This window comes from Tinamus guttatus, unplaced genomic scaffold, assembly GCF_059628265.1.
Source record: "Tinamus guttatus ecotype Peru unplaced genomic scaffold, ASM5962826v1 Tinamus_guttatus_pri_ptg000006l, whole genome shotgun sequence".
NCBI lineage: Eukaryota > Metazoa > Chordata > Aves > Tinamiformes > Tinamidae > Tinamus > Tinamus guttatus.
The window spans coordinates 374,171-401,040 of NW_028288540.1; the positions used below are offsets into that span (position 1 = coordinate 374,171).

Sequence of the window (26,870 nt, forward strand, 5' to 3'; positions counted from 1 at the left end):
GCAAAAGGGAAGGATATGATTCAGGGCAATTAAAAACACACTTGAATGTATCACTAGAAAACAGGGGAGGAAAGACAGTGAAAGGAAGCTGGGGGGAGAAATTATAAATAGAAAAGGAAGAAAAAAAATACACATCCAAGTGGAATTTGTAATTCTCATGTAAATGAAAGGAGAGGTAACGATGCACATCAAACTAATGAAATTATCCTGCAGACTGGCTACTAGCTAATGAAATTGCTATTTAGCATATATTAATGGAGCTGCGACTGGCATTTCACCACTCTTGCCTCAGCCAAAAACTTTCCATCAGCAGTGCAATAAAGGTCACAGAAATAGAGCGAGACAGACTTATTATATCCCACTATACCTACCAAAAACGACAGTCTTAATCTACAGTTAGTCACGGCTCAGATGCTGGATTATCAGTGCTCAGGATTGCAGCCCGTGCCCGCTGAAGCCCCAGGTACGAGGCAGCTCTCTGGCCTCGAAGCCAACGATCCTCTGCTGACGTGACACCTCTGGGCACCAAACCTGGAAGTCAAATCTGTTTTCTTCTGGTTTGCAGTTAACTGGCGGGAATCTCTGTTCCTTGGTGTATCCATGGGCATAACTTCCTAAGCAAAACCAGCTTGACGGTGCTCAGCTGTGCAGAAGAGCCTCCCAAAGACCTCCAGACCCTCAAATGGCAAGTCTCATTTAAAAAATAAAAAATAAATAAAGATTAATGGTTGAACAGTATCCACACAGGACCTGGTGGCTGTTGCCATGGAAAGCAACCCTTCCTGGTCACTTCACTGCATTTTTAAGGAGCTTTTGGGAGCAAGGTGCTGTCATGACCCTGCAGTCCAGCAGCAGGATGATGCTGACCCACACTGAACCTCACTCTAGACTTGAGATGGATGGGCTTAGATATTTTCTCAGTTTTAGTCAGTGCACACATTCCTTATTCTTACTGATATATGCAATTCTTACTGATATATGCAACTATAATGCCTTCATATTTATTTTGGGGCATCTTCCCATCCTCTGCAGCTAAATTTCACACAGCCAGAAAATTTCAGTGGAAAGCTCTCCGTCACAAACATGCATCCATCTACATGGATATTCAAGCTAAAAAGCTCAGCCTAGTCCAGCCTGGTCTGCAACTGGATGAAAAAATTCCAGGCAAGCGCAGGTATTCTGGAAACCCAGATCCCACCACATGCCTCCCTTTAAAAGTCCACATATCCTGAGGAAGGGCCTCATCACGTTGGGATATTCAGGGCTCCTACTTCCAAACAGGCACCATAGCAGATCCCAGCAGGAACCATACAGCCATTCATCCCAATTTCCCAGGCATGTTCCTGTGCCTCACTAGTTACACTGCCTTAAAAAAATCCCTTTCTAACCCCAAAGCGCTCGCTTCTGCGTTGCACGGTCCCTGCTGAATAACCTCCCCCAAAACTACTACCTCTTCCTGGCGAGTGAAATAATCCCCCACGCACAAAAGCTGTTAAAGGTCTTTGGGATAAGGCTGCTGTTCCTCTTTCAGCATGTGGCAGGTCAGGCCCCCCAGGGACACCTCTGTAGGGAGCACGAGTGATTATTTAGCCCAACAACTGCCAACTTCCCACGTCCAACAGCACCAAACTGGATCAAATCAGACTCTCAAGCTGCAGCTCCTTGGAAGGAGGCACCGGTGCCTTGGCTACTCTCATCCCTGTGGATGCTGCAGGGAAGTCACTTCATTCCCGGCTACCGGCTTGTTGCATTCCCAACAGCGAGCATGGAGCAATTCTTTGCATCACCCGGCTGGAAAAAGCCCCTTCATTAAAGAAGTCTGGGAGCCTGTGATGTTTGATGACTATTTGGTTGTTTCTGCAAAGTGCTCTCCTGCTCGGCGCTCGTTCTCGCTCTCCATCGCCCTCGCCGTGCTCCATCTAGTGGGAGTCTATGGCAAAGGGTTGCTCTCCAGCACCTTAAGGAATTGGGAAAACCAGACCTGAGAGTCCTAAGACTGTCCCTGTCACTGGACATATGTCAGCCCTGGCTTTGCATCTTTATTTGTGGCTAAATCCCAAACCCCTCCACGTAGCTCATCCGTGGTAGCAGCTGCTCTCCAGCGGGAACGCAGGATGTGGGTGTAAAGGAAGAGGAGGGAAGCACTTGGGAGATGCATCTTTCTGCTAAGGATAGTCCTTAACTCACAATTTCCCCTTGATTTTTTTTTTTAATACCGGGGGTGGGAGAAGACTGGATCAGAAAGAAAATCTTCAAGTTCAGCTTTTTATTATTTACAGTTTACTGCCTACCCTGCAACTTTTCCCATTGTGCCATCAACCCACTAGCCAAAAAGAAAGGAGGAAATAGGGGAAAATATCCCTTGGGAAGAGCAGCGGTGACGGTGGCGCAGCGGGCGGCAGGTGGCAGCAAAGGCCGCACTCAGAGAGCCGCATGCCACAGAGCAGAGAAGCGCGGAGATTCTTCATTAATTTAATTAAAATAGTATTAATAAAATAATGATAATTAATTAATTATTAATAATATTAATAAATAAACAGTCTCCGTAACAATGAGGTTCCCGCAAACAGGGCTGCTGGGCAGTATATACGATAGCATTTGCTATAGGTACTGAAGAGGTTATGCATCTGGATAAGAAAAAACTCTTTGCGGTGATTCTAAAAACTTCATTCAAATCCCCAAGTCCCTCTTCTCTGCAAAGAACTAAGAGACTTGGTAGACAGTATTTTTTTTTTTCAGGTTGAACTAATATGATGAGCATTTTAATTTATTTTCACAGTAAGAAGCCACATAGGCTCGATTTTAGACATCCAGAAGCTGAGAGGAACCAAGCCTGGTGCTGCAACTCGATGGTCCAAATCACAGCGAGCAACCCCGGAGCCCCAGATGTCACCAGGCCCCAGAGGTGCAGGTCTGAGAGCTCACTGAGAGACACCAGATGTGAAGCAAACACACAGACAGGAGGACACGCAAACTCCATTTCCTACTTGCATTGCTTAACTTTGGGTTACCTCCTTCAGCCAAACATGCCCGAAGCCAAATTGTGTGCTGATGCCTGGTTGCACGTTGTTAGAAAAAATGTCTTTCCTGGTGGACCTCAACTTCTTTATAGTTATAAAAACTGCTTCTTGAAGTAGAGCTGCTTAGATTTCTGTTAAAAAAATACTTCAAAAAAGCATTAATCCAACCTGCAGAATACAAGGCAACCCCTTCACAAAATCTGTGAGCGATCTATTTCGATTTGGTCAGTACTGCAGCTGTGCACTTCTAATGGCAAAATTAAATTAGAGCATATTTCTAATATTTTTATTGTAACCATATTGCACTTGTAAGTTTGAGGGTGCAAACTGTTTGACAAGACATAATTAGGAGCACTATTTATTTTAATTAAGATATATTATGAGGTATAATGCTCTAGATCTCCAGAGATGTAGCGGTAGGTCTCCAAAGGAATAAATGAATGGAAACCATCCCTTTCCATGCAGGAAATCTGCTTCCTGTGCTCCATCTCCTGCACAGAACGTGCTGCTGGTTGTGATCACACACCCTCCACAGTCACTACTGAGGCTCTGCTGAGCTCCGAGCTGCTGCCTGAAGTACAGAGAGACCAGCAGTGATTTATTCTACATTTTCTGATGTTCTCAGCCAAATAGAGAAGCAGACAATGAAAAAGCATCAATGTGGGATCTAGCCTGGTTGCTTCTACCCCGGGCTTTGCACCCCAGTTGCGTGGGGATGGAGGGTGGGCGCCGCACGGTCTACTCCTTTCTTGCAAGAGCTGCCACAGAGGTCCCTGAGTCTGGCGCAACCCTGCACACGTCCTGCTTCGAGTTGCCTCCTGCTGCCCGGGCTGTTATCTGCCCCTCTGGGGGTAAAAGCCCAAAGGAAAACACCACAGATTTGAGTCAATCGCAAGTTAATGACAAATAGCGCGGCCCAAGGCCTTTCCTCAGGTGATGCTGCTGTTGGATAGAGCGATACAACAAAAACGGCTTAGATAGATACGGTCTCTCCCTGTGAACAAAGTACTATAAATAGGGCATCAAAATCCGCTCATGAAAAATCCCTCATCCCACAGTTCACATTACTACATCCACATCTGGAGGTCCTAAACCTGCAGAAGAGAGAGCTTGGAAGCAGGGCGGAGAAGTAAGGTGGCATCCAGGCAAGCAAGGCCCAGGATGTGGCAGCCAGCACCCTCGTTCTGCCTGAGCATCAGCATCTTCTAGGGCAGAGCTGGACCTTGCCATCTCATTTTGTTTCCCCAGTCAGGACTTGGTGGTGTTTTCTTTTTTTCTTTTCTTTTTTTTTTTTTAAATAATATTTCAGAATGGGTCACCATTTCAGCCTCTTTAGGAAAGTTACAACAATTAATCACTACCAATACCATGCATGGCGGGGGGAAAAATTATCTCCAAACAAAATCTCCATTGCTGAAGGCCAGAAAAAAAAAAGATTCCTGTTTCTTTGCAGCAAGCTCAAAAGGAAGAAAATCTATACATTTGAATGCATGCTTCCACTTGCTATTAAAACCATGCAAGAAGATGGCAGTAGTGTCTATCTGGTTTCTGGAAAACCTATGTTGCATTTAGGGCATAGGGTACAAGGGAACGCTAGAATAGGCCCATTACTAATGTGGTCAGGAAAGGAGAGGAGAGACGTGGAGGAGATTATAGCAAAATCCGGGATGTCCTTTACAATTTCCCCTTTGCTGAACTGCTAATTGAACTCCACATGCCTGGATTATTTTAACGCTGTTTCAGTGCCACTTACTTAGGCCTGACCTTGCACAGGCAGTTCGATATGAGGATTTATTTCTGTGCAGGAAGGAGTGATGTCCCTTTGGTCCCCAGGACTCCAGGAGAGGGGACTGCTCCTTCGGGGCCCACCTTGCACCCAGCTGCTCCAATGGATGCAGCCTTGGGGAGATGCATCACAGCCTGCCCTCTCATCCCCTCCCTGCAATGGATGGGTTAAACGAATCTTGCTGGGAAAGGAAAGTCAAATTAATGCAGCCCATATTAAAAGGCTGCTTATTAAACAGCGAGGCAAGCCTTTTCATGGAAGCGTATGCAGACACGCACAGCTGCAATTATCTTTTTAAATTCTAAATCAAAGCAAATTAGCAGCCTAGCGCTGAGCAGTAAACATGATTTGATTAGGCATCGCATACCCAGGACACAACAGGGCCTTTTTGAAGAACTCGGTTACGACTGTGAATGAGGCTCTCGCTGGGCTAGGAAGGGCTCACCAGCCAACACCAGCTCCGTATGGAGGATCATCCCTCAGGAGCTTCCCATTCGGCTCCGCACCCTTGGCAGATGCTGAGGTTGCAAGAGCTGCCGGTTCAGCAATGAGCTGTGAGTTGGGCTCCACCTTCTCTTAAACTCCAGCTGCTGGAGTCGCGTGAATAACACGGGCTCCTAGGCTGGGCTACTCAAGCCTCGGGAGTTGGTATTCGTGTCACTCAGCAGAGTCGCGTTATTTGGGACTGTCCTTGCATAGAGAAGACCTCCTTCATGGCACCAGACGGGACACCAGGGCCCAGAGTACTTCACACTGACTTCGTTCCTTGCTAAGGCCATGGTTTAACCATATAAAGTGTTAATGACAGGTGAGCTCCAACATGAGAGAAAAGGTTGTGTCTTCTGGAGGCTCAACATCCATCTATCTCGGCAGTTCATTAGCTGTTAGATATACAGAAGTGTGTAAATATTTAATTCATTAGCATTAAATATAAATAGACATAGTCTCAGGGAAGAGATGCTTGTGTCCAGGAAACATGAGATGTCCTGCTGGACAGAGGGCTCCTTTCCTTGCCAGCGCCACACTGCTACTCCTTCTCCTGGACATCAGGATGATTCCGTCCTTTCCAAACGGCACTTGGTCTTCCCATCCCATGGATGTGCTGAGTGGCAGAGCAGCACTGAGTACATCTAGCACTCAGTTACCCCCTGCAATATCCTTAAAATCATAGAATCACTATGGCTGGAAAAGACTTTCAAGATCATCATGTCCAACCATAAACCCACCACCATCATGTCTACTAAACCTTGTCCCCAGGAGCCTCATCTACACATTTCTTGAACACTTAGGTGTAGGTTTAACCTTAAATTCGGTGATAATCCCAGTGTCAGGTCAGTCAAACTGCTTCCAGGCTTTAGGTTAAACACGTGCTTTCATACCTCGGGGACTGGCTTACTTGGACTTTCTTTGCTGGATTCAGCTGCGAAAGGGGAAATCTCAGCTTAGTATCAGAAGGCTATTCCATCTTTGCTGGTACTGATGCATTAAACACTCTTCTCATGAAGCAAAGAGTTATGTTATAATGCTAAAAACTGGAGAACTTCACTCACCATGGTCAGGCAAAGCAGCCTATCTGCAGAAAGAGATGAGGCAGAGGCACATCGTGCAACTTTGCTGTTTCTTAATTTGATAAGGAGGCAAGCCTAGGAAATGCATTTTTCCCCCTAAATATATATCAAAGTCTCACTAAACCAGCAAAGGAATTTAGTTTCTGCCATTGTTTTTCTCTCGTGATGGTTTTTAAGTTTGTAAGACGGTCTTTTCAAAGCTGCAGTTTCCCTGCCACTTTGGTGGACACTGTTTTGAAGGGTGCTGCTCCCTTGATGCTCTTTCCCCTTGTATTAGCCCACTCCTTGAGAAGTTGCTTGAGGTGGAAACGTCATCTTTGCTCCATGGAGGTTAGCAGTGGGTTGGCTTTTATACCTCATGCAGCCCTGGACAGAAAAAAATGAACTTGAAAATTTTCCTCTCTTTTCCTTTTCAGAGTCTGGATAATCTGTTTAACTTCTACAGGATTTCAGCAGCTACTCAGTGATGTTGCTGTGGAAATGAAAACTTGAATTCTCACTCCAATTCCCCCATAGTAAGTTTGATTACAGTGATATAAAATGGTTTCATTCCACTTTGCCTTTCTTTTTTTGATTCAGTTCATCCCTGCTACTTTATTTCACACATTCATAACTCTTTGTGCCTTCCTACTCAAAAAGCCCAAACCAAATTTCATCAAAATAGACATTCTTTTACAAAATGCTTCAGTATAAAGGGAATAAGGTATTCATTTCCCAGAGATTTTTAGCCTAACAAAACTTCCTCCTAGTCTTTTTTTTTTTTTTTTCTTTTTTTTTCAGGAGGGCACATTTTTCTTCATTGCTCATAAGCAATATATTAAGTTTCAAACCTTGCTCATGAATATCCTTGAATTTCTTTCAGGGCTTGCATGGAAATTAGCAGGATAGCACTGTGCTTCCAAATGAGGCTTATCTGTTCTGTCCTTAGGCTGAAGACCAATGACTTAGATCTCTGAAGCCACCCTAGAAATAACTATCAGATATTCTGCATTCAATCTTCCTTGTTGACCTATTGATCTCAGTATTTCATTTGGCCCTTAGACCTTTCTTAAACTGTGCTTCGTCTTTATCTCCATATAAAGTTAGGTTTTATGATGGCTCCATCTATCTGAAGTTTGGTGAAATAGTTCAGAATTTAAAACAAACTGAAGAGAGAAGCACCTACCCTTAGGAGCGTGGTATTCTCATGCCGTTGTACTGCTCATGAGCAGCTCCTGCTCACAGGTGCTTTAACAGCCCCCCACGTTGGTGGAGGGGAGCCAGCTTGTTGGGAAGGGTAATGCCGTTCACTGAACTGGCAGACATCACTGAATAAAACACATGAGTTCTCAATCACACAAGCTTCTCATCAGACACGCCTGTGTCGTAGAGCTCCACCATTTTGATCATCTACATCAGTTATCCTATTTGCTGTCTGTATAAATTTTTCCGGAATATCTCTGTGTTGTGTCCCTTGTAACAATAATTCCAATCAAAACTGCACTGCAAATATAAACAATTGGATATTGGAGCTTGCATTTGGTCCATTCTCTTTTCAGTTATTTTTCTACCTTACGACAAAACAAATCAGAGTGGTTTGTAAATGTTATGCAAACAGTATTTTCTCCTGCCTGACTTCTGTCTCCAAGATCTAGAGATTTCTCTTAATAACTAGACTTTATTATATTATCTGTTCAATAAAAGTACAAATGCAGGCTGCAATAAAAAATTCTTGGCATGATAGGACAGGAAATGAAATCGCATCACTCACTGCTAGCTGAGATAGGAAGGCTGGGTGACACAGACACGTTGGGACACCGGTGCCGATGTGCAGAACGACCCAGCAGGCTGCAGAGAAACTCTGGAGAAGTTGCTAGTGAACAAAAAGTCCTTTATTTCCTCTTTGGAGTCATGCTAGTGACCCCCACATTGACATGAGGACCTGACTGGGACGAGTGGAAGAGATGGCATCTGCAATAGCGAAGGTGGAAATGAGAGCTGCTCTTCCCACTGCAAACAGCACTCGGAAGGGTTCAGAGGCTGAGTGGAGGGCGCTCAAAGCTCCTTGGAAACACAAAAAAATCCGTTACTTTCAATGCCCTCACTAGCCTTGGTATTTTCAATATCCTGTCCACTTTATATGCTGCACTGTGCTCTGCCTTTCACAGGAAGAGGGTGGCATTTGGGGCTCCAGTTACAGCAGTATTCAGTAGTTCATGGCTATAGCTGGTTTGAACACTGAAGTAAGTTGCAGACAAAGGCTCAGTGCATGGACTTCACCCACAGGAGATGGCAACACTTAAACCCTCTTTGCTGAAGAGATTGTACTGCACTCAGCAGTGCTGACCTGCATGTTTGGCAGTTTGATTTCATCGGTTTGCTTCCACTGAACCAATGAGAATATGAAATTATCCGGGCAGGAACTGAGTCTACCTTCCTCAGAGAACCGGAGCCTGAATCCCTCGCTTTTCAAGCAACTGATCTGGGATTTCCAGCCCAAGGAAAGCCTCATTGCCCTGTGCTCAGTGCAACCGCTTTGGTGGGAAGATGTAAAGTACACAAGTGATGCAGGGGTGCGATGCTCAGACTGGTTAAGGTACACACGGCAGTGTGGCCACACCATCTCCCTAGGAGATATCCTAGGGAGCTCCATCCAGAGTCATCCGTAACTTGGGAAGAACAAGGTGCAGTTTGGAAGCCTTTCAGACCACTTGGATCTTTTGGAGATGAAACCACTGTTGAACCACCAGCTAAGAGCACATTGCACCCCTTCCTCTCTTCCAAAATTGATGTGATGCATCCTGACACACACCCTGACCAACCTCCCTGCACACTGCAGTTCTCTTTTCTACCCTTCATCTGTTTTTGTTCAATGAATTGCAGTTCTGTCCAAGAAGAAAACGATCATCCCTAGCCATCACATGGGAATAGAGGAAACATGGGGTTGAACCAGGTGTGAAACAGTCTTGGTAAAAAGCAAATTTAATCTCTTGCAGGCTTTTAAAGTTCTTAGTCCCATAGTTGCCTTAAAAAAAGAGTTAAGAGAAAATTGTTGCCTTTCTGACTGGCAAAACTTCTAGAAATGCACTCCACAATTTTTCTGTTGATTAGGACTCTCTTCAGCAGATAGTAAACAAATGCCTCAAATCGCATGGGCTAAAGGGGTTTAGTACTTATTACATCTTGATGTTTGTTTCTGTATTAATTTAATAGTCTTGGAAGCCAGAGTCATAAAGATAAGTGTGTTGGCTTGGCAATGTTTTTGCATTTTGGCTTTAATACTACCTAGCTTCTGAAATCATGTTTTGCTTTGAAATGTCACTTGCATTATTTTCATTTGCCAGCTTGGCTTAGCATACTTTTAAAGCAGGGTGGGTTGCAAAGTTGGAAAGACAGACAGATAGATAGATGATAAACCACCAGGCTCAGTGGGGTCCAAACACTTCATTAGATTTCCAGGGATGTTCCTTGCTTCTGGAACTGAAGATCTGATTAAATTTCCCTATTGTAGGGATCAAAGGATGTAGGAAATATAATAAGAGAAAAAAAAAAAAAAAAAAAAACATGCCAAGGTGCTCATTGCAAAGTCTGGCTGAAGTTGATTATGGGAGAAGAAATGCATTTTTTGCTGAGGCTGGCATAGTTCGGGCTACCATGATCTGGGGAGACTGCATAATTTGGTGGTGGTTGAGGTCAAAGCTAAAAAGGGGGCACAGACTCAGGGAGGGAAGGTGGAAAGAATGCAAACTTCACTAGATTCTTGAGGCACAGAAAAGGAATCAGTACCCTGAACACAAGTGCAATGTCCCCTCCTTGGGCATCAGACAAAACCCAGAGCCCAGAATGGCTGAGGTTGGAAGGCACCTCTAGGGATCATCTAGTGCAACCCCTCTACTCCAGCAGGGACACCCAGAGCACGTGGCACAGGGTGGCATCCAGGCTGTTTTGGAAGATCTCCAGAGAAGGAGACTCCATGATCTCTCTGGGCAGCCTGTTCCAGAGCTCTGTCACCCTCACAGGAAAGTTCTTCTTCTTCTTCTTCATATGGAGATGGAATTTCCTGTGTTTTAATTTATACCCATTTCCCCTTGTCCTGTCACTGGTCACCAGCAAGAAGAGTTTGGCCCCTATCAAGATGCCACAGTTGCTTGAGTAAAGTAGAGCAAAACCTTAATGAGCCAAGGCTAGATTTGAACCCTTAACTGAGTATCAGTTTGTGCACACAGTACACTAAGCAAGCCGAGCAGCATGCACACTTCCAATTCCCTCTAGAAAAGTTCATTGGTGATTCTAAGAGGTTTTGATGCCACTCAACTCACGTGTTTCCCTTCAAAGATCCTCCTGTGAGGGTTCACTGCTGAAATCCTCTTCCTTTCTCTACTCCAGAGGCCAAGGGGCTCCTCCTGGTTTGGGCCCTACATGTTAGCCCTACCTCACCACACAGGGCTTCTCTGAGCAGGCCATTTCCCCATCTCCTCCCACAGAGTCTCGTTCCACAGTAGATAAGGATTGTAGGACACAGTGCTCATAGAAGGCTGTGAGGAAATGTCCTAAATAACTAGTCAAAAAATATATCTGATCTGAGATCCTTACGCAAGGATGAGCTGAACACCATGCCATCTTTCTCCTTGGCTGGACATGTAGTGCAGTCCCTTTCTAAGAACAGCGCTTGAGGATCAAATCTACCATGTGTAAGAGAGGGAATATTTTGCCAAGCGTCACTCACATGCTCTTCAAAGTTGTCTGCAGGTTAAAATTCCCTCAGCAGAGCTCTGTGCATCTCCCATGGGCTCAAACAGGCTTTTTCGCCACTTTTCCTCTAAGGAAAGCTCAGGTATCCCACTGAGGAAACATCGTGAGCTGGTTTTTCCCTTGAGAGGCCTGTTGTAGTCTGAAGTGACTCTGGGTTTGTTCTTTTTAAAAAAAACAAACAAAAAAAAAAAAAAAAACAAGGAAATGGCACTAACTCCCTTTGTTAGTGCTAGGGAAAGTTCTTCCTTACTGAAAAATTATTACACAGTTCATACTCTGGAGGTCTTCTCTCATCCTGTGAGTTATCTATAGGCAGCGAGCTAACAACATTGACATCTGAAGCATCATCATTAGCATTGAGTGAAATGAATTGAGTAGAGAGTTCACGTCTCAGAACTACTGTTTCATGTTCTATAAATGCCAGCACTGGCCAGACTCAGAAATATTTGGAAACCATAAAATTTGAAACTATGTTGTTGGTTTTTGTTTGTTTTGAATGAAAGCACAGATTCTGAAGGCTCATCTGAAAGCAAGAACTGCCTGTACCCTACAATGCTTCATGCAGAATAAATGCAGCAATGAGATCATTTTGGAGATAGGCTTGCTCGATGTCACAGCTCTGCAGGTTAAGAAAAACACATTGAAACTTTGTTTTTGCAAGAAGGACTAAGAAGGATTCAGGGAGCTCCAAGCTGATCAGCTTCACCACAGTCCCTGGGATGGTTTAGGAGCAAATCCTCCTTGGAGATATTTGCAGCCACATGACCAGAAGATGATGGACAAGAGCTGGGATGAATTTCCCAAGGATAAATCATATTCAGTAAGTCTGATTGCTTTCTAAAATGAGACAACTGTCTCTGAAGATATATGGAAAGGGAACATCCTCACAGACAAGAAGCTGAATCCAAATAAGCCGCGTGCCTGGCCCATGTTAACAAGAACACAGCAGATCAAGGGAAACAATCTTCCCTCCATCGAGGACTTGTGAGAACACATCTGGAATACAGGTTTGTGGCTCTTCTATGGAAAAAAAACACCCAGAGAGAAGGGCGGCCAGTGCACAAGGAGAGGCTGAGAGCTGGGTTTAAGGGAAGGCTCAGCTGTAAGATGAGATGGACTTCCTGCTGCCTGCAACTACCTCATGAGAAAGCAGAAGGAAGACAGACTCTTTTTGGAGGTTCACAGGGGAAGGAGAGGCAACAGATAAGCCGGACGATGGAAAAATTAGAGGGTATTAGACGTATGGTTCATTATTATGAGGGTGGCCAAATACTGCAACAGGTTGTCTACAGATGTGGAATCTCGATCCTTCAGCATTCAGCAAACTTCCACAGAGCTCCATGGTCCCATCCAACCTCACCGTTATTCTGTTCTAAAGTTCTGCTTAACGACTAAGGGCCAGTGAAAGCTACAGGATAGGGAACACATCCGCGTAACTTTTAATGGATTCCTAATTGCTATTCCACATCTGTTGATGTTGAGAGGTTTATCTACTTGAAAGGTTTCATTATTAAAACATTTATTTTGAAGTGATGTATCAAGAGAAGTTTTCTACAAAGTACACAAGCACATGTTAAAATTTAATGTTTCTGTAACGTAACTAAGCAATGAATTAAAGTTATTTATTTTTCTGCGATTTAGAGGGGACATCAGAACCAAATAGGAGACAGTTCGGTATTTTACCCTCCCATTAAAAGGAGAGTGTGCTCATAACAGCTATCTAGTACCAGGAATACTGCACCAAATCCTTTCTTGACCACTCATCACACACACAGCAACATCTGTGCAAGCCAGTTGGCTCTAGACAGCTCCTGTGGTTCCTGAAGGACTATTTGTTGGCAGGTTCTGTTTTTTATTCTAATTGAAGGGTTAATCAAATGAATCATACGTGTATGTTGGCTAAATAACCACACTGTCTCCACTGATGATGAAACAGATGTGTTACCACTCAGGTTTCCCAGGGGGTTCATTTGTTCCATGATTGCATTTGCTTTTCTTCAAGCTTCTCCATGCAACATCTGACAGTATTTTGGATAGCTTTAAGAAAATTAAAAATTACCTTCCAGATGCTATTGCCTTCACATTGTCACTTAATTATAGTACTTTTTGGGGAAAGGTGCATGTATCCTCAGCATTGCTTGGTTGTGGAAAATGTGGAAGAAGCTGCTAATCTTAAAGAAGGCGAGAAGTGTTATTAAAAGAAAAATAAATCATGAAGTCTAGCAGTGTTTGTTGGTGAGGCAAAAATTGGTTATACATTCAACCTTGGCTTCTCTCTCCCTCTTCTTGCCCCCGTGAAGGGTTTCACTCTGCACTAAGTGACTGCAACAGGTTTTGTTGCTTTTACAAACCCAGCCTTGCAAAGGTGTAGGTCTTATTGCACAGCTGTCCTGCACAGCTAAGTATCGCCATTAACTCATTAAATGCACACATCTAGTTAATCCCTTTTGGAAATCAAGGTTTATAATATTCAACGCCATAATTTCTGCTGGGGTGTCTGTTTTACAAGGTTCTCACCCCATTCACATGAGAAGAGGCCATGTCAGCCAAGTGTACCTATGTAAATGACAGGCTATTCAGACAAGAACAATTAAGTCTCATTGCACTGCCCTCCTTCCTCTTCATTTTACTTTCAAAAATGTAAAACTAAGCTAAGCATTAAAAGCGCTGTCAACTTCCAAAGTTAAGTCTCCACATTCAATACTTCATTTTTCTTACTCTTGCAATGAAAAGGAGACTGCATTATGAAATACTGCACCTAAAAACACTTAATCCTGCTGTAACAAGTGCAATCTGGGGAAAAGTATCATTTTCCTCACTCGGTGCCACACCATTTTAACTTTCAATACATCTAAAAACATTCTAAGCCTAAGTATGAAATTCACATTTTCTACAGTTTGTTACCTTATCAAAAGCCATCCTGACAGAAACTCCATTCTTACTGCCACCATTGTGTAGCCCCTCATTACTCAAAGCAAAAAAAGGGTTTATTCCTTTGCTCAAGAATCCAGTACTTGCAATGGCAGTAAATAGGCATATTACTGACCTCAGTGCGACTTCACTCACCTTAGAATTTACTCTCACTGTGATCTTATAGCTTGAATTTGTCATTTGCTTAAGTACCTTGCTGAACTAAGGCATGAAAATAAAGGCAATAGAAAAAGCGGTCAAATACCAGGTGGATTTACATTTTAAGCCTCAACACAAAAGAGATTTGAATTTAATAACTTGTCTATAGAAGACTTTGCACAAGCACAAAACAGCAGCTTTGCTCAGTGCAATGCTTCTCTGCAAAACTCTTCTGCACAAAATTAGGAAATGCTGGAAAAGGTACGGAGAGCTTCAGTTTAGAATAGGTTTAGTCTTATATTTTTGCTTCGGACATGGTTCAGAAGGTGCTAGAACATGTTTGATGCTATAGAGACACCTGAATATCCGCAAGCCCCCTCAAGGCTTAATGCCTTTTTGATTAAACTGTAAAAGTTTTTAGGATGATTTTTCATCTGTATGAACATAAAGTGATAAATGATTAAGTTGGAATATTAGGCCTCTGTGTGTGTTGGGAAATATGAGTTGAATATAGCTTTGAGTGATTTTTTTTAATATTTATTTATTAAAACTCACTATACAAAGAAAGGTTTTCACAACAACATAGTATGTAGGGTTATAGTTGATCCTTCCTTCAAACTATTTCCTTTTCTCAGTAGAAAACATATTTATACACTTACAACAGTTTCCCTTTAAAGTACTGGGTTTTTATATATTAAAACATACCTGGTAAAATAAGCTTAAAATAATTTTACATTGCTTGGAAAACGATTAGAGTAATTTACTCTTACCAGAGTGCCATAGTCGCACGGTATTCAAAAAAATGAACAACCACTAAAATATAGAGTCAAACATTTAAAAGTACATTTATTTAAAATGTGGGCAAAATATCAATATAAAAGAAAATAGAGTATAGGAAATAAAAATAAAGTACAAAACATTTTCATCTTCAACATCCATAATTTAATAGACAGCAAGCCCTTTTATTTTTACATCCAAATTACACTTTTGGCTAAAGTACCATTGTTTATGTTAAAATGCTTAAAAACTGGCTAATCATGATACCTAAAGTGGGCTTTTTTAAAATGGTAGTATAATACAAAACATAGTAAATTATGTTTCCTCATAATAAAATTACACATCCTAAAAAAGATGCAGTTTATTTTTGCTTTCCTGCTTTAAACTGCTCATCATCCCTAGGAAAACAGCTGGAAAACAGCATCCACAGGAAGTTTTAGTCACTTTGTACAATGGCTGAGCGGTTACGGTTAATGCTCCTCGGATTCCGAAGCAGTAAGGCATTTCACTGTCCATCAAGTAAATTTATATGTATGTTTGTTAAGAGCAACAACTTTGAAAAATGCCTGCAAAATAGGACTTAGAAAACAATCAAAGGAACCTTTCCTTTTCCAGGGCTTATGTGTTCTGCAGTAAATAACTGTTCTCCAGTTCTTTTAAGACCCCAGTGACAACTATTTTTCCTGCTGCTTCATACTCTACAACTGTTACCATCTGACAACCTTGCCCCCACCACACTGAAGTATTTTCTAGTAGAAATTAATTCCACTTTGGATTCAACCTGGATATCTATGTATTAAACAACCCTCTTATCAAGTAAAAAAAAAATCATACATCCTAACAATTATGCAAGTAATTACATACTAATTAAGGAAACACCCTGCCTTACATACTTGACAGCCTTTACACAGAAAGGATATGATTCATAATCCAGTGTTTGAGTAAGTACTCCTGTCAGGACAAACTCCGCATTGTGGACATCTGGAAATGTTGAAAACATGTATAAAGTTTACATATTATAAGACAGTATTTTTTATTCTGCGTGTGTGTCAGGAGGGGCCATCCTGAACCTTTCTGCTCTTCATGCAGAAAGGGGCTTTAAGGAGCACTGCCCCAGCACTAGACATTTGCACTAGACATTTGCACTGGAAATATAAGACTTCCCCATGCAGCCCTGCTAGTAAATGTGTATGTTCTGTAATAACTTCTGCAGCCCAGAGCTCACAAACGAACAGCACGTGCTGCTGCTCACATGGTGAATAAGCATTAAGATTCGGGGTGACTTGGCTACAAAATAGCTCAGTTAGAAATATCTAGAAAGCAGTTGAGTCAGATTTCTCCAGGGCCTGCAAGATAAGACCAACTATCACTCTGTTTTTATCAGGAAGCTTCAACACCTACCTGTACTTGTAAAATAATAAATCAATACTACAGGTATGACATAGAAATTATATTGATAGGTTATACATACCTATACCTCTAGCAAAGTATTCTCGACATAAATGAAGGTCATTTTCACAGGAAATCAAGATTATCTCTGGTAAACTCTAAATGAAAGAAAATTAAACGTAAGCTCATAGTAATACAGTAAGATATTATCAGTTAATTTTAGAAAGCAACATTATACATACTTTATTCTGTTTATGCTCCATGAGTTTTCGAAAAGAAGGCTGCTTAGATAATACTTTTCCTCCTGCACACTCCACAATAGCTTTCATGGTGGAAAGACTAGGACAAATTCCAGGCGTGATGTAAAAATATTTTCCCTAGAAAAAGAAAAAAAAGTGCTATTTTGTTAGCTGATTTCTGATGTGTATCATGCCCAGTTTTATTATCATGCAACTTTCATCTTACACACTCACTGGGCAGGCTGTCAGTTGGTGTTACATCTCACAGCTTTTAGTAGCCTACTAGAACAATCAGTCAGTTGATGAGTTGCTTTTAATTACTACTGATCTATTTTTTCCTGGAGGGGCAAATCCCCGATTTTGTGAAATTGGAACAGCTTAGGTGTGCCTATTACAACACTATTAAAATAAGCAGGAAACCTTCAAATGACCAATGGCTAAAGGAAGATTAAAAAAAAGGAGGTTGGTGAGGCCTGTAAGTACAACAATCCTCCTTGCTTCAAGTGCAGGGATGACTAAAGGGTTGCAAAAGCTCCCTCCAGTTTCAGTCTTTAATTAATAGCCAATGTATTATTTTCTGACAAAAATGACCCCTACTACTTCACTGAGGCTGATACAGATGATCAGATCATAAAGTAGCTTCTCTGTTTTTGCCATCTAGGAATAAAAAAAAAAAATCTTCCTATTTAGATTGTGCGAGTGAAGAGTAATAGCTCTAATAAAAGACTTAGGTGCTGATTCACCAGTTCCTTTAAAAATCGCCTTTATGGGTGATTTGCCCCAAGAAAGAACCTCAGATGCATTTGGGCTGAGGAATCCCCTGCACCTTGGATCTTTACATACCTTTCTGCACAGCAGCACGATTCTACCTGCAGGTTATGTGACAAACTGCAGGGAGCAAGTGCAGCCTCCAGGGAGCAGCAGGGTGGAACTCCCTGGGGCTGAGGCACAAACTCAGCCTCCCATTTGCTGGGGAAGTGCTTGTGGCATCTTACAAATCAAGTGGAAATCTCCTGAATTTTGTGAGGGTCCAAAAACCATCACCACACTGAGCATGTTTTGTTCACATCTATAGGGAATGATCACTCTAGGAACTTGGATGCCATATCCATCTCTCAGCTCAGGCAGGAGACAGACAGAATGCCAAAACTAAAATTTTCTATAAATACTCTACATAGTCTTTTTTATTGTCAGGGGCTACAAAGCTGTGGTCCCAAAGCTGAAAGTTAGGTTGAAAAGCTCTAAGCCTTTAAATACCTTTTTTAAACTGCATACCTTAAAGAGTGGAGCTACTTGTGCTCTCTTCAGAGACTCCTCTAAACTAAAGCAGAAAAGAACCTCAGCTTCGGCATCTCTGAGCACAAAGTTCTGCTCATCTGAAAAAGAAAGACTGATGATGTAATACAGAAAAGAGGGGAAAAAAAGCATAATCTAGACTGTAATCAAATTAGAAAATCAGAAATTACTGGTGGTAGAGTGACACAAAATGGTTATCACTTACTAGAATCTTATTTTAACATGATTATAACATCCCCTACATATTATACTTCTTATAAAGATGACCTGCAGTTTTTCGAAGAAAAACTGAAGTGTGCAGGTATTTTACACTTGTTTAGCTGGCAACATCCTATAGTCCCCTTTCCTAAACAATTCAAGAACGTCTGAATTTTCATTTGTTGAGTCTCCACAGACAAAGGAGCAGAAAGATTAAGTTTCTGTTCCAATCACTGTGACACTCTACGCCAGAGCCCCAGAACTGGCTCCAAGTCCTTGTGCAGCCATAACCATAGAGGTGGAAACACTGCCCTTTCCCCTGAGCCTTTACTCGGATTATGTTTTTCTTGGTGAAGGATTTTCAGTTTTATTTTCACCTTTCCACAAAAGGATTTATTTAAATTTATTTCAAAATCAAGTATAGTCCAAAACATGTAAGTTTAAAGACCTTCTTTGTCTTCTGATGGACCTCAAGTGGGCTGATTTCTCAATTCACTGACACTGAGCCAATTTATCAATGCCAGTTCTCAGCATACATAAAAATATTTGTCAGTTGAGGGCTAATTAAAAATTATCCATAGATTTAAGTCTTTGTGGTGGTTAGCCAACAATGCTGCCTGTTTGTTCCTTTCAAACAAATTGCAAAGAAAGAATAAAACAATTAAAAATAATTATTCACCCTTTAACAGGATTTTGTTAGGTTTAACATCCTTGATGTCCTGAAAATATCTATTTTTGTGTTTTGTGTTTTCAGAAAATTTTAAAACAAAGTCAATATATTTTAAAGGATTTACAGTCCTAGACTAGTTCAATTTATTTAAAAACATTTTTATTCATATTTGCTTGACTTGTTTAAAAATTACAAAGAATATTGAAATTGAATTCAAAAAATATAACACTGGAGAACAAAAGGTCTAATTTTTTAAAATAAAAAAAAACTTGGAAAACAAGTTTTTACTTCAATTAAACAAATTAAAACAAATAAGAAAAAATGTATTAAAGCAAATGAAACAAATGAAACTAAATGAAAAAAGGTCCAGTTTAAAGAGAGCGTAATTATTGTTTGTGACTATTATTTAACTGTAACAACATAGCTGTTTACCTCAAGGGAAATACAAACTCTCCACTAGTAACATGGGAGCTAAAATAACCAAACCATGTATTTATAGACTTAAAATCCCCATTTTAATCCTGCACTCTTTAGAAAGCTGGCAAAAGATACTACAGTCAAAAGTCAAAAAAAGTGTTCTTAAAAATACATTCAATCTCTGCACACTTAAACCAAGAGTCCAACCAATCTTAAATTTACAAGAGAAACTGATAAAAATTTAGCTTACCAACAAACTTCTGGCATTTGAAACACTCTTCTAACCATTCTGGAGTTACTATGTGCTTGACTACGGAAATTGCCGTGAGGAACTTGACGGTCCGGGTCACTTTACTGGCAATTAGATGGGTGCATTTCTGGGCAGATTCTGCTACCTCACCCCCAAGGATATACAGTTTCTGGAAGTTGTACAACATACAAATCAGAAAGGAAGAGTCCTTTAGTAATGGGAGAAAAACGGAAAATCGTAACACCAACATCAAATAAAACTCAGGTCCTAACAGTAAAGAGTACTGTACCACAGTCCTTCCTTTGCTAAAATTGATTAAAGGACAGAATTTATAACCTATTTCCAGACATAACAACTTTTTTTTGGCAAGACTGAAAGCTTCTTTTATTTTTTATTTTAAGTGAAACAGTTTTCAAGTCAAAGTAAGCAAATGCTTTAATAATGTTGCTATTTTCCTTTATGGAAGGTATAACATATGCTCTAGTTATGCTAAACAATCTTCCTAATCATTTCATAGGAAAGAAAAACATCTCACAAGTAGTATTCTTAAAATACACATCTGGATGGCAGTGAGTGATTATTCCTTTTTCCTTCATTTAAACTACCAAATTACCTTACCACAAATGCTATTTTTTCAGCTAAAACACAAATCACTATCTGTGCAGATTAGTAATACAACTAATCCACTGGTTAAGGATACACTTTATTACACTTTTATTATCAGTCCTCAGGCATCACCAAAGCAAAAAGGTCTAATATGTGTATTAGTAGTGTGATAATAGACAGTCTCTGGCATGGCTCTGTATCCTAACAGTAATGAACAAGCAGAAAAGACAAGGAAAATCTTTCAGGCTCTTCTTTGCTGTGCTTGCTTACTTTGACTGCAAAGACACCATACAGAAATCCTATTCAATAACAGTGACTCTCTAGAACTTATTTCCTTCGGGGTACACAAATAGAACCCCTGTAAATACTACACTTGTGAAAGGCAAAGGATGTTATTTTCATAAATTAATATATGTTCACCTCAAACACTCAACACCTATGAGTGAAGATCTTGAACGATTTGCATTCTGATTTTCAAAGAGCTCTTTGGGAATAGAGGAAAAAAGACTATCCCACCCTCTCAAGAAGATGGTGGTATCCAGCCTCAGGAAGGTATCCAAACTCTGGAAGATCTTAATGGTATCATCACTGTCAAGTTTGGCTTAAACTTCACAAGTCTCGAGGCTGAAGTTCATTTTTATATTTGTGAGCCATAGCTGTTATCAAAACAGATTCTCCATACAATAAACCTGATACCAACATGACAGAAAAAGGAGGAGCTGTCACTGGCACTGTATGGGATATATCAAAAATATTTTATATCACAAAATATTAAATATGAAGTTTCAAATGCAAACATTGCAAGGAAAAAAAGAATTACAAACTCCAGCTACTTGAAAAATAAGTTTATGTATAACAAAGAAGGTATTAGATATTTTTGAGCTTGACTGAAGTGATGCATATTTCTAAGAAATGCAGCGGACTCAAAGTACTCCTTGTTTAATTTTGTTTCTCTGGAGCAGGCATCAATAGCAGGATCTCTTGTGAACTACTGAGGTCACCAAATGAAAAAAAAATACACGCCTCAGCCAACATGTGACAACATAAATGAAGGGTTCTTTTAGACCAAATATTTTGTAATTACTGAGATTCAAAAAGGGACTAGACTTTGATACGGTTAAAAGAACATTCTAAATTATTCAGAGTTATGTTCTGGGAAAGCTTAGTTAAGGAACAGAACAAAACTTCCAAGGGAGCACGCTATCTCATGCCTACCATAAGCTTTGCCATCAGCTTCCGTTGAAGCGTTTGGTATGAGACATACAAAAACTACACGAGAAGAATCTTGAATCTGATCTTGGGCATGACTACCACTCCTTCCGCACTTAATTTTGTTCATGGTTGCTGATTTAAGAACTACTGTTGAAGGGGCACCCTTGCCTTTTAAAAAAAAAGCATATGGAAAGAAAAAAATATAAGTATCCCAGAAGTATGAACTAACTAACTAAGGAAAACTTAGGAACGGATATGAAATTACACTCAGGTCACATAAATCTACACTCTAACCTCAGCCTCAACAAGTCTGGCTTTAGCTGTACATTAGATGTAAGCTAATAAAGTTTCACAAAACAGAAGTTTAATGTCAAGAAAAAAAATCTTATCAGATATTCTAACATAGATCCTAAGAGATAAGTGTGAAAGTCACCTTGATGTACTGTTGAACTTGCATAGGTTCAAATCCTGTGAAGAGCACCAGTGGTGTCAGCTCCGGGGTGAGTTTTTTAGTAGGTGGTGGTAGGTCTTCAATTCTGCAAGACACAGTATGAAAATGAAATACAGTGGAACGTGAAGGTGGGCCAAAGCCAACTTTAAAACCAGATAAGCAAACACTTGCAACCTTTACAGATGGCAAATAATCAAATGGGAATTAGGCAGGTCCATCTTCTTCTGAGGAAAAGCGTTGCTATTAAGATGCAGTATTTCTTCAAACATTCACCTGACTCTTTCACTGCTTTGCTTATTCAGAGTAGCACGTGTTACCCTTTGGTTGTTAGCTTGTTGGTGAATACCAGGTTTGTTCTCTAAATCACCCCTGCAATGTGGCATTCGCTGCAGTCCTAAGTATCTCAACACACAGACTGTTATATCGAAACTGAACGTTTAAGAGAGCACTCAATTATCTACAAAGTTTTGAAGTCATCAAAAGAGCTTCTTAACAGACAGCTTCAAGATCCATAAAAAGTTACTGAGTCAATTTTTTTAATCAAAAATGGCTCATGGCTATTAATTATGAAGCAAGTTTATTATCTGTCAATTGTTTTAGTTCATTCTCTTTCTTTCCTTATGTCTCCTTTTGCTTTTACGTACACTTTATCTTTTTCTCTTGTTTTTCTTTTCATTTCCCATTTGAAATATCACATAAAATGTATTAACCCTTTTCAAATGATTCTCTATGCAGCTACATCTACAAAAAAAAAAAGAAAAAAAAAAAGAAAAAAAAACCACACACATACAACCAAGCAAAAAACCCACCAAAAAGACAAACTAGCAATACCAGAAGGCTGACAGGACAGCAGGGAAATCCACCAGCTGTCACAGAGGCCAGTACTGCTTCACTTATTCTCCTGTTCTCTCTTGCCTGTACACTTCTTCCCACTTCTCATAACTTCCCATTTTTCTAATTGTTCTTCCTGTTTTTCCTCAGCCCCTTACTACTCCATTCTCCAGGCATACTCTGCTCCCTCAGACACCAAGCTGAGCAGTTGGCACCATACACAACACGGTGTCAGCTAGTCCAAATGGCAGGGCATGGTATGGCACCAAGCTACTGGCAATTCTGTGTCTTCCACTTTTCCACGTCCGTGGAAGAAGTAAATTAATGGCTATTGTCACTGCTAGCTTGTTAATCTTACCTTGCTCTTTTAGAAGATGGCTGAAGACTGGGCTCATTTTGCTTTGGTTTCAAAGGCAACCTCACACCCTGAAATTAGACCATTTACAGGTTTATAGTTAAACTGAGCAGGACACCTCATTCGTAATGTGAAACAGGAAAAAATGATTCTCCACTATCCTGACACTACATTTGAAATAATTAAATAATAACATCCAAAATACAAAACTTAAGCAAAAAGGGCATTGTACCAAACATATAATGGTGTACATGCAGCTCACACAGCTGACTCAGAGTAAATCTGGAAATAAATCAAAACTTCTCCAAAGTTACATAACTAAGTCAGCACCACTTAAAATATTAATTGGTTTTCCCCTTTAAATGCAGCTGATAATCGTTATAGAAAAATCCAAAGAATAAGTAAATTGAGAATGCAATGGGACTGAATAAGATTGTTTATTTAACAAATGGACAAAGACTACAATATCCTTTCAGGCGCTTAAATATCAATAAAAATTATCACTTGCACCTGCATTTTGTGTACTCAACTGCCCTAAGTACAAACACTGAGGTTCCAATTCATTAGTTCAAATTGGGTTTTACCTACATCAATAGAGACACCAAAAACAGTTATCAAGTATAAATCTGAAATGGGAAATCACCACACAAAAGCTTTCAGGATGATAAACTGAAGCAGCCTCCTCCATACTCACAACAAGGAGATGGTTCAAAAATAAGTTGCTCTTTTCACCTTAGCTCTTACAGCTGTATCTCAAGCTTACACGTCAGGTAACAACTTATCTATCTCACAGAATATTCTCCATGATGAAAAATACATTATGGACACATTATATAATGTATATATCTTGTATATCCTGTTCGTGGTGCATTCTTAGCTTTCTAACTCTTGCTTATTTGCACTACTGTTACTTTTAGGCTTATCAACTGCACTTCTTAAAGCCTGATAGGTTATGGAAGTATAAAATTTTAGTATATATGCTTTCAATTCTCAGAATAATATTCCAAGGAGATCACGCAAAGCAGCTTCACTCTTAATTTATACTATTCACCATACTCAAAAGCAAGTTGAGCATCTAACAAAATTCCTACTGGAGTGTTTTGTCTTTGAAAAAAAAAAAAAAAGAAAAAAAAGAAAAAAAAAAAACCCTAAACTAAGCAAGCAAACAAAAAACACCTTTAAAGGGCGTGGTGGCCAGAAAGTGCCAAGGTATCGACCCAAAAAGGTCCGCTGCTAAATCAAAAAGTGATGCACTAGTCTAAGATCTCTTTAAAGTAATTGCATTTTGCGCAACACTTACTTTGCAGTTTCTTAGTTCTGCAAAAGATTATTCCTATGCTCAGATTCAGATCTCAGGTTCATGGAAATAAAAAATGGAAGGAACCCTACCCAAGAGGGCACAACCAGGATGGTCCAAGTTCCTCTGGCATCTTTCTCACACCATGTGCACACAGGCAAAAACACTATGGAGTAAGAGTTGTAAGAATATCTGTATACAGAATAACTCAACATACCATTAGAAGTTCTGGTGATACCTTTAATGGCACTCTCCAAGCATCTAGAAAGTGAAAAGGAAACAGAAATGAGTTATGAGCAGCAGAAGACACACATGCTTCTGTCTTGCTACACATAAAATGTTACAGAACACAGGACTGGGGGACTGGAACTCTTACCCAGCAAGTTTAGGACTAGATGCTGACTAGGAGAAAGTGGATCCTGAAGGTTGAACACTGTGTACCGACTGTGCTGGATCTGCCGCAACGCCTCGAAGTTGCCCAGCAGGATGTCACAGAGCCACTGCGCGTTCACACACGGGATTCGCCACTCTTTGGCCTTCTCGTACTTCAGGCCACTGGGTCTTATTGTTCAAGGAAGAAAGAAGAAATAAAACTTAGGTTTTGATCAAATAGGTAAAAGTGATTTCTAATTATAAATCCTAAACTATCAGCAAACCTGTACTGTCTTGTTATTTATCCTAATTACAACAAAATACATACTCTGAAAACACATTTTTGCTGCATGTTAGAATACGTGGAGTCAATTAGGGGAGAATTTCTGCCTCAAATGGAAACAAACTAGACCTAGATTCTAACTCTCCCAATATTTTCAAATAGTTAGTCCTAAAAATGTTATTTCACTTATAGATGGCAAAACAGTCAACATCACTTAGAAATATCTTTTTCTTTTCTGGCTTGTCTTCAAGAGACTATGATTTTGAAAGAAAACAGTGCAGACTAAGTTAAGAAACAGCATCACAAAGTTTATTACTAGAAATCACAAAAATGATTAAAGCAAACACTCTTGTAATAATTAGATGTAGCTACAATAGGGAACAGAGAATGCAAATACTGTGGAGACAAAGTACTTACTCTTTACAGATGAGAACTGTATTGCTGCGACACAGATAGCCTGTGTATTTGGCACCTGCTAGGTAGGCCATTAGTTTGAGGTCATCTCTGTCACTATCAACAAATCCAGTCACGGAGATTATCTACAAATACCAGATAGTTACAAATAACCGAAAATAGAAAAATTATTATCAGAAGTGTGTCATAAATACTGTATTTCTCTAACTTTCTGTACATGATAATGGAATATACAGTGTCGTAACTGCAGCATACAGGCACTTAAAAACAAGACTTGTAAGTTAAGCAATGATTTGCTTATATACAAAATCAAGCATATTGGCACTAATTCCAACTCAGGAAGAATGATTTTCCTTCCGTTGGAGAGCTTTTTCTTACTTATAAAGGCTACAGTTTTACTATGAAAGAACTCATAGCTAGTTTTCATCTCACACAGGAGTTCAGGCCTATCACCTTCATATGGATAATTTAAATAATCTTTGCATTTTGGTTTCTCTTTATAAGAAGTGTAACTAAAATAGGGATGTTCAGCTCTGAGAACTCAGCAAGACATTCTGGATCACTTCATAGAATGTACCATATCAACACAGGACTTTAAGCAGAGAGAATCTTTTCTTTCAGTGAAAAAGAGCATATATGTCACCGAATAAACTCTTTCTGGCTCTATTTTAATTGTGCTTATGCAGTGAAACAAGCATTCTGTGGAAGTCAGATTTGTCTTCTTACATGTTGAGAGCAAGGCTTTCCTCCTGGTGGAAATGCCACTGGAAAATGAAGGGCTCGATGAGGTGGTACCATCTTCTTCTTCTTCAAGATTGAGTTCAGCCAATGTGCTGTAATGCATCTCTTCCTTTCTCGTAAAGCCTAACAATATATGCATAAACAGCTTTTAAAAATGGAAATATATCTGTATTTTAGACTTGATAAAATACAAAGATTTTCTTTTTACTCTTTTTTTTTCTGCACTTTCACAAGCCTCTTTCACACAGCACATTCCTACAGTTTCTGTGGAATAAACCTACTACATGCATTATGGATTTTTTTTATACTATAAACTGCAAATGATACCAAGAGTGTGCACCATGAAAAACTCTGATTTTATATTCTAAGATCTATATTATAATCTGTAATCTAAGCAAAAATATGTTCTGCAAACCCTTACCTTTGCAACAACAAAGTGAATGCATGCATGTGCACAAGTTACTAGTCTGCTTACCTGAGCATACATGTTACTGACTTGGCTTTCACAAAGAAGATGTGTACATCTGCTTGTAAGGGTAGGGTCCACTGTCCCACCATGTGCTTGAATGATCTGGTGAGAAAATAAAGCTAAGACTTCTAGCATTTATAACAACTTTAAATTGACCTAAGAAACAAACAATAGATTTTCATTTCAGACTGTTGAAGAGACAGCCACTGTTATCATTGCTTCATGGGAGAGAGAGCCTTGAAAAAGGTTAGATGGCTTGAAACCATTTGGGGAGGAAGAAAATAATAAGAAATCTAATATACAGATATATATTTAAACTTTTCATTATGTTAAGGAAAGTCCAACTTTTAAAGAAGTAAGAAAAAGAAATATGAATGTACAAAAACAAACCTTCTCACACTTTTTTATTTTAACATTAGCTCAGGAACG

At 40.0% G+C, this 26,870-nt stretch overlaps 1 protein-coding gene across 2 annotated transcripts in view; it reads right to left on the reverse strand.

The window, feature by feature from the left end:
• Positions 1-14,995: 14,995 nt before the first annotated feature.
• The window catches only part of PAXIP1 (PAX interacting protein 1), a 36,501-nt gene continuing 24,626 nt past the window's right edge, over positions 14,996-26,870 (reverse strand). The window contains exons 9-21 of one of the 2 annotated variants that reach the window (XM_088521110.1): positions 26,448-26,543; positions 25,958-26,095; positions 25,235-25,356; positions 24,539-24,723; positions 24,380-24,423; positions 22,869-22,936; positions 21,662-21,764; positions 19,411-19,579; positions 17,855-17,955; positions 16,583-16,717; positions 16,423-16,498; positions 15,868-15,932; positions 14,996-15,478 (exon numbers count right to left, since the gene is read on the reverse strand). In XM_088521110.1, the coding sequence (XP_088377236.1) occupies positions 15,467-15,478; positions 15,868-15,932; positions 16,423-16,498; positions 16,583-16,717; positions 17,855-17,955; positions 19,411-19,579; positions 21,662-21,764; positions 22,869-22,936; positions 24,380-24,423; positions 24,539-24,723; positions 25,235-25,356; positions 25,958-26,095; positions 26,448-26,543 (1,314 nt within the window). In that variant the 3' untranslated portion in view covers positions 14,996-15,466. Of the gene's footprint in view, positions 15,479-15,867; positions 15,933-16,422; positions 16,499-16,582; positions 16,718-17,854; positions 17,956-19,410; positions 19,580-20,610; positions 20,706-21,661; positions 21,765-22,868; positions 22,937-24,379; positions 24,424-24,538; positions 24,724-25,234; positions 25,357-25,957; positions 26,096-26,447; positions 26,544-26,870 lie in introns of those variants that run through there. The other variant, XM_088521117.1, reaches the window with a different exon arrangement.